The following is a 7,424-nucleotide window of genomic DNA, read 5'->3' on the forward strand; positions in this document are numbered from 1 at the left end:
AAATTATCCTTATTATGTATGTAAATTAAGATGAAAAATCTTTGCTCACCCTCCCAACACCCCCAAGTACCTGCAGAATAAAGTCCAAACTTTCCAAATCCTATAATGCCTCCCCACGACCTTAAGACCTTATAGGATTCTAAACAGGAAGTTTTAGTTTGTTCTGCCTGCTCAACTGCCATTTCCTGACTCTACTCTCCACCCAACCACATTCCAACCAGACCAACCACCTTCAGACCAACCACCTCCCCCAGAGTCGTCTTGAGGTGCCCTCAGCTTCCAGCAACTATTTCCACCCTACCCCCCAATTCCTTCTCCCCTGCACATGAAACCATGGTAATGTTACGGGCAAAAATTGAATATTGGGGACTAGCTATAATGATAAGAAATGTTCATCGTGCTATGTTAACCATGATTGTTTTGTTCTGATTAAAGAATGCACATTCCAACCTGGCTGGGAGGGGGACCTGGGAGCTCACCTGGAAATTCAGCCCATTCTCTACAGCTGGGAGCTGCCAGTTATCATGGAAAGATTAACAACCAGAGGCACCAGCCCTTTGCATACCCCGAGGCTTTGGCAAACCCCAGCCCACATTGCCTGTAAACTGACCACTTTGCATACCCATTCTTACCCCTTTTGCCTACTCCCCCATGTAATCTTTGTTCTTCTACCCAATATAAACAGCTGGTTTATGAGGGGGTGGGGGGGGGGGGAGAGAGCAGATTTTGTGGATGACCTGCTGCTCTCCCATACTGCTTGCATTATTGGAATAAACACTCATATATGATTCAATGCTGCCTCTGCTTAATTGGCTCAAGTAATGACAGGCAGCCCAGAGCCATTCACTGTCCGGTTTCAGTAATGCTTATCAATTAGCTGTAGTTGAGTTATCACTTGGTTTAGGAGCCTTTTCTCAGACTAGAGAAACTATCATCCTGGGGCCTGGCCACACAGTAGACCCTTTAAGCTTTGTTCAACATTAAGGGAGGCTGGGTAGGACAGTAACTGTAATGTCTCCTCTTTCAGGAAGCCTTCCTGATTTCTATACCACCACCACCATTCCAGGAGCAGATAAATTCTCCTTCGTTCGGATCATCATAGCACTTATGTGGCTTCCTCGAGTGAATCACTTTTTCTCTCTCTAACTCCGTTTCCTCACCTGTAAAATGAAGGCAATAATGATACTTATCTCACCAGGTTACTGTGAGGATTAAATCAGGACACGTTTACAACACCCCGTGTCAAGCTCATGCTAAATACCCAAGAAAAGGAAGCCATTGTGGTGATTATTTTGACACCTTAATATGACATTTGTCTTACTTGTCTCATATTGCACCATGTACATATTTCACCTCCCCTATTAGATTGCAAACTCTCTGTGGGCAGGGAGCATATCTTGTTTATCTTTGTATATTCCATAGTGCATGGCACACTGTCTGTCCACAGTAGGCTTTTAACAAATCATTCTTGAATGTGCACAACAAGCACACTCAGAGGCCATGCGCATGCGTAGGTGTGTGCATACACTCAGGGCACACCTACGCCAATACATTTTTCTGTCCTCATCTTGGCTGACATTCTGGTCTGTCTCATTCCACATCACCGGTCATTCTCCAGCGATGACTCCTGTGATCTATCTCTTGGATTTCCACCTACCCCTCTGGCAACTACTTCAGACTCCTTCAAGCCCCAACCCCTCCCCCACTTGCCTTAAATGTCTGTGTTCCCCACAGTGCCATCTCAGCCCTGTTCTTCTCCCTTTGGACACTGTTGAGTGACCTCGGCTAAACCACAGATACACACGGGAGATGTATGAAAAAGTCACCAGCCTAGCCCTCCCTCCTGACCTCTAGACCTGCAAAACCTGACGGGCATCCTGCCCTCCTTCCTTCACCTCCCTCCCAGGGCTGATCACAAGTCCCATGGCTTCTTCTGCCTTGCGCGGTAACAGGGTCAGCTCAGACCGCTCCCCAGACTCTCCCCCTCCCCCCCCGACATTTTTCACTTGGGCCCTGTAGTCAGGCTCTCCTCTGTTCTCTCAGCTGCTGCGAGTGCGCTCTCAGTTGGGTTTCCTGCTGAAACCCTGTCATTGTGGATGAAGGGGTGCGTGCCTGAATAGGTATATGATGAATCAACTACAGTAAAAATGTTAACTGCGGAATCCAAGTGGTGAATATAGGAGTGTTTGTTGCAATTCTTTCAATTTCCTTGTGCTTCAAATTTTTCATAAGATGTTGGGGGAAATATCCTTCAGTGATTCCTTTTAGATTTTTGAATGAAACGCAAGACTCCATGCAGTTCATACGGCCCTTTAAGATCTGGCCATGCTGCCTCCTTCTACACCCTCATCTGCCTCCACTCACATGTCCCCTTCCCACAAACCATCCCGGGTCACCTCTGCGCCCACGTACTGGCTGTTCCTTCTTCCCAGAACACTCTTCCCTGTATTCTTCTCCAGCGACCCCCAAACCCCTGGTCACTCTCTAAACTCATCTCAAGTGACGCCTCCTCCAGGAAGCTTTTGCTGAACTCCTCGGATGGAGGCCCCTTATCTGGTTCCCCCAGGCTCTCCCATAGCTCAGCCGAAGGGTAAGCCACCAGGGCCTCACCCAGGGCTGGATTTGCAGATAAGCTGCAGCGCTGGAAGCCGGCCTGAGAACTGGGGTCTGAATCACAGATGATCTCTAACTTTTCCCCTCAGAGGAGCAAACACGCTCAGCTGGGGGCAAGCCCTGAGGTTACTTACACCTGACCCGCAGACCCCGGAGCCTCCAGGAGGGGCCCGAGCTCTGATGGGGGTGGGGCCCCCCAGGAAGAGGTCCTGGCGGGGTGGGGAAGAAGGCGGGGCCTGAGGCTGTGCTAGTCGGTGTCCCGGAGCTGGGACGGAAGTTGCCAAGTACAGTTAGTTTCAGTTTTGTTTCTCTTGCAGGCACCTTGCCGCAGCCTCGGCCCCCCACTCCTGGTGCTGGAGCCCAGGGTCAGCTGAGGCCAGGTAAGGAGAGGCGGGGGAAGGGGAGCTGAAGGAAGAGCTAAACTGCAGGGAGTTGGGGGAAGGGAGAGAGCGCACGGGAGGAAGAGGAAGGGAGGGGGGAGGCGGGGAGAGGGACCCGGAAGTCAGGAGGAGAGGGGAGGCTGGGCGGGAGCACCCCCACTTCACCCCACGGGGCCAGAGGTCTGAGGCTTCCCTGGGAAAGACCCCTTCCCACTCTCTGAGCTCTGTCCCCAGCCCCCACTTTCCGGAAGTTTGGGGGAAATTCCCTAAGTCCCTTCAGTATTTCACAGCCATCCTGCTGGGAGCTGGGGGGATGCCCAGATGAGCCTCAAGTATCTCAGACCCATCAGAGGTTTCTAGGAGAGCAGAGGGCCTCTTGCAGCAGGAAAGACTGAAAGAAGAGGACTCTAGGGCAGTGATGGCGAACCTATGACATGCGTGTCAGAGGTGACACGAGAACTCACTTTTTTGGTTGATTTTTCTTTGTTAAATGGCATTTAAATATATAAAATAAATATCAAAAATATAAATCTTTTAAAATATATATATAAGTCTTTGTTTTACTATGGTTGCAAATATCAAAAAATTTCTATATGTGACACGGCACCAGAGTTAAGTTAGGGTTTTTCAAAATGCTGACACGCGGAGCTCAAAAGGTTCGCCATCACTGGTCTAGGAGTTGAGGCAAAGGCTACTGTGACCCCCAGGCCCAGCGGCTGGAAGGAGCGGGCAGGGCAGCCCCTTCCCCTCAGCCTCCCTGCTGCCTGCTCTAGAACCCATTTCAGGAAGTCAGGGCATGAAGTGGGGCCCCCACTCCTCATGAAGCCACTCCCAGGGTCTAGAAGACAGGTGTATGCTTGGGGGAAATTGGGGCCCTTTGTACTGCCCTAAACGCCAGGAGTCAAGACAGCTCCACCCACCTGGGCCTCCTGCTGTGTCCCCCCCCAACCCAGCACCTCGGCCCCAGCAGGATCCCCAGGACCTCTTCACAGGGGGCTTGGGTCTCACTTGCCACCAGGCTTGTCGTTACTCTGTTAGCTCTCTGAGGCCAGGGGTTTCTCTTCTCGGTCTTGTCATTTCTTATATCTCTTAACACATGCAAGCAGCACTGACTTTTTTCATATTTGCTGAATGTATGCAAGGAGGAGGGCAGCTCCCTGGCTCAAGAGCAAATGGACAGAGAACTCAGAAGACCAGAAGAAAATTCCTGGCCATCCAGGTGATTCTCCAGTCCTGGTGGGGCTTGAGCATAGGGGGAGAGGCAGGAGGGCAGGCTGGTGGTGTGCTCTGCTAATCCTGACTCTTGGCTTGCAGCATGATGTCCCAGGGATCCTCACCCTCCCTTCTGGAGGCCCTGAGCAGCGACTTCCTGGCCTGTAAAATCTGCCTGGAGCAGCTGCGGGCACCCAAAACCTTGCCCTGCTTGCATACCTATTGCCAGGACTGCCTCGCCCAGCTGGCCGAGGGCGGCCACCTCCGATGCCCTGAGTGCCGCGAGACCGTGCCAGTGCCACCAGCCGGCGTGGCCGCCTTCAAGACCAACTTCTTTGTCAATGGGCTCCTGGATTTGGTGAGGGCTCGGGCTGGTGGAGACCTGCACGCAGGAAAGCCAGCCTGTGCGCTGTGCCCTCTGATGGGGGGTGCCAGTGCCGGGGGGCCAGCCACAGCCCGGTGCCTAGACTGTGCTGATGACCTGTGCCAGGCCTGTGCCGATGGGCACCGCTGCACCCGACAGACTCACACCCACCGAGTGGTGGACCTGGTGGGCTACAGGGCAGGGTGGTATGACGAGGAGGCCCGGGAGCGCCAGGCAGCCCAGTGCCCCCAGCACCCAGGAGAGGCCCTGCGCTTCCTGTGCCAGCCCTGTTCCCAGCTACTGTGCCGTGAGTGTCGCCTGGATCCCCACCTGGATCACCCCTGCCTGCCCCTGGCTGAAGCTGTGCGTGCCCGAAGACCAGGCCTTGAGGAGTTACTAGCAGGTGTGGACAAGAACCTGGCCGAGCTAGAGGCTGCCCGGATGGTGGAAAAGGAAGCCTTAGCCCGCCTGCGGGAGCAAACGACCAGGGTGGGGACACAGGTGGAGGAGGCTGCTGCGGGGCTTCTCCGGGCCCTCCTGGCCCAGAAGAAGGAGGTGCTGGGGCAGCTAAAGGCCCACATGGAGGCTGCCGAGGAGGCTGCTCGGGAAAGGCTGGGAGAGCTGGAGGGCCGGGAGCAGGTGGCCCGGGCTGCCGCTGCCTTTGCCCGTCGGGTGCTCAGCCTCGGTCGCGAGGCCGAGATCCTCTCGCTGGAGGGGGCGATTGCCCAGAGGCTCCGGCAGCTGCAGGATTGTCCCTGGATGCCTGGACCAGCCCCCTGTCTGCTGCCCCAGCTGGAGCTCCATCCTGGGCTCCTGGACAAGGACAGCCAGCTACTGTGGCTCTCCTTTGAGAATCAGCAGTCCCAGAAGGACAGTGGGAAAGATGGAACTGGGAGCCAGGGAGGTGAGGAAGCCCAGAGCCCCAGAGAGGATGGAGCCAAGATGGAGAGACAAGGTGCCGCCCAGCCCCAGAGTAGGGATGGAGCCCAGACCCCAAAAGAGGACAGAGCCCAGCCTCCCCAGGAAAATGGAGCCCAGACCCCAAAGACAGACAGAGCCCAGGCCCCGAGAGAAGGCAGATCGCAGATGCCTCAAGAGGATGGAGAAGTCCAGACTGCAGGGGGCGGCAGATCCAACAAGAAGAGGAAATTCAAAGGCAGGCTCAAGTCCATTTCCCGGGAGCCCAGCCCTGCGCCCGGGCCCAACCTGGAGGGCTCTGGCCTCCTCCCCAGGCCCATCTTTTCCTGCAGCTTTCCCACTCGGATGCCTGGGGACAAGCGGTCTCCCCGGATCACTGGGCTCTGTCCCTTTGGCCCCCGGGAGATCCTGGTGGCTGATGAGCAGAACAGGGCTCTGAAGCGCTTCTCCCTTAATGGCGACTACAAAGGCGCTATACCTGTCCCCGAGGGCTGCTCCCCGTGCAGCGTGGCCGCCTTGCAGGGTGCGGTGGCCTTCTCAGCTGGGGCTCGGCTGTACCTCATAAGCCCTGACGGTGAGGTGCAGTGGCGCCGAGCACTGAGCCTGTCCCAGGCCAGCCATGCGGTGGCTGCGATGCCGAGTGGGGACCGGGTGGCTGTCAGTGTGTCGGGGCACGTGGAGGTGTACAACATGGAAGGCAGCCTGGCCACCCGCTTCATCCCGGGGGGCAAGGCCAACCGAGGCCTTCGGGCACTGGTGTTTCTGACCACCAGTCCCCAGGGCAATTTTGTGGGGTCAGATTGGCAGCAGAATAGTGTGGTAGTCTGTGATGGGCTGGGTCAGGTGATTGGGGAGTACGGAGGACCAGGCTTGCATGGCTGCCAGCCAGGCTCCGTGTCTGTGGATAAGAAGGGCTATATTTTTTTGACCCTCCGAGAGGTCAACAAGGTGGTGATCCTGGACCCGAAGGGGTCATTGCTAGGCGACTTCCTGACGGCCTATCATGGCCTGGAAAAGCCCCGGGTGACCACCATGGTGGACGGCAGGTACTTGGTCGTGTCCCTCAGTAATGGGACCATCCACATCTTTCGGGTCCGCTCTCCTGACAGTTAAAGGACTGGGACTGGGGTGGAACTGGGTGGGATTGGGGAGGGAGTGGGGCAGGGTTATCATGGGAGGAGGTGGACGAGGCATTTTCCCAGAGGGCAGGTGTTGGCAACCTTTCCCTGTAACATGCCACACTGCCAACCCCGTTTTGGGTGTGCAGAGTTAGGGACCAAGGCGTGGGGCATGACCCAAGTTCTCAGAAGCAGAGGAGGAAGGACTGGCAGGGTGCTGGGAGTTAACCACCTCTTGCTTTTTGTGGGTGACTGCCCCCACCATCACCGCCACCCCCTCTGCTACTCTTGTTATAGTTTAAGTCTCTGAGATTGGTAAGCTTGTCCTAATTTGCATTCTTCGAAACAATTCGTGGTGGAGGAGCCCAGCGGGAGTCTTGGGGAGGTGGGCAGAAGTCCTCCGAGCCCACAAGGTCTCAGGGTGTGTCAGGCACATGCCTCTGAACTGGCTCTCCCCGGATTGGGACAGGGACACGGCAGGTCAGAAGAGGCCTGGGATTTCGAAACGGCAGTTCATGGCATCTCCCACAGCCGTGGGCAGGAGTACAGGCTTCTCTGATAATGGCGTCCCCCGTGCAGTATGGGGTGGGCTTCATGGGCTACCAAGTGCAGGACCAGCCCGGACTAAGAGGGGTTTACCTCGAAGTCCACAAAGAGAATGTGCTGCTGGAAGACAACCTGGCAGGTTCAGAGTCTGATACCCGGGGTTCTGAATGTGAGAGAAGTGACCCCAGGTGCCCCTGCCACCTCTGAGCCAAGACTTATGTAGGATCTCTTCTGTGTTTATATCTTTACATTTCCTGGAGTCTATTTTTAGTT

The 7,424-nt window shown here is 55.4% G+C and overlaps 1 protein-coding gene across 2 annotated transcripts; it reads left to right on the forward strand.

The window, feature by feature from the left end:
• Positions 1-2,914: 2,914 nt before the first annotated feature.
• On the forward strand, positions 2,915-6,612 carry TRIM56 (tripartite motif containing 56). 2 transcript variants are annotated; one of them, XM_070411512.1, is made up of 3 exons: positions 2,915-2,993; positions 4,136-4,212; positions 4,308-6,612. In XM_070411512.1, exons 2-3 carry the CDS (start codon positions 4,166-4,168, stop codon positions 6,598-6,600), a joined length of 2,340 nt encoding a protein of 779 aa, XP_070267613.1. In that variant the 5' UTR covers positions 2,915-2,993; positions 4,136-4,165; the 3' UTR covers positions 6,601-6,612. The 2 variants fall into 2 exon arrangements, with proteins under 2 accessions (XP_070267613.1, XP_070267614.1); XM_070411513.1 differs by lacking the exon at positions 4,136-4,212 and having other exon boundaries at positions 2,923-2,993.
• Positions 6,613-7,424: the final 812 nt, after the last annotated feature.

This window comes from Myotis yumanensis, unplaced genomic scaffold (genome assembly GCF_028538775.1).
Source record: "Myotis yumanensis isolate MYYU_CA2020_CCGP unplaced genomic scaffold, mMyoYum1.0.hap1 SCAF_4, whole genome shotgun sequence".
In the NCBI taxonomy this organism is placed as follows: domain Eukaryota; kingdom Metazoa; phylum Chordata; class Mammalia; order Chiroptera; family Vespertilionidae; genus Myotis; species Myotis yumanensis.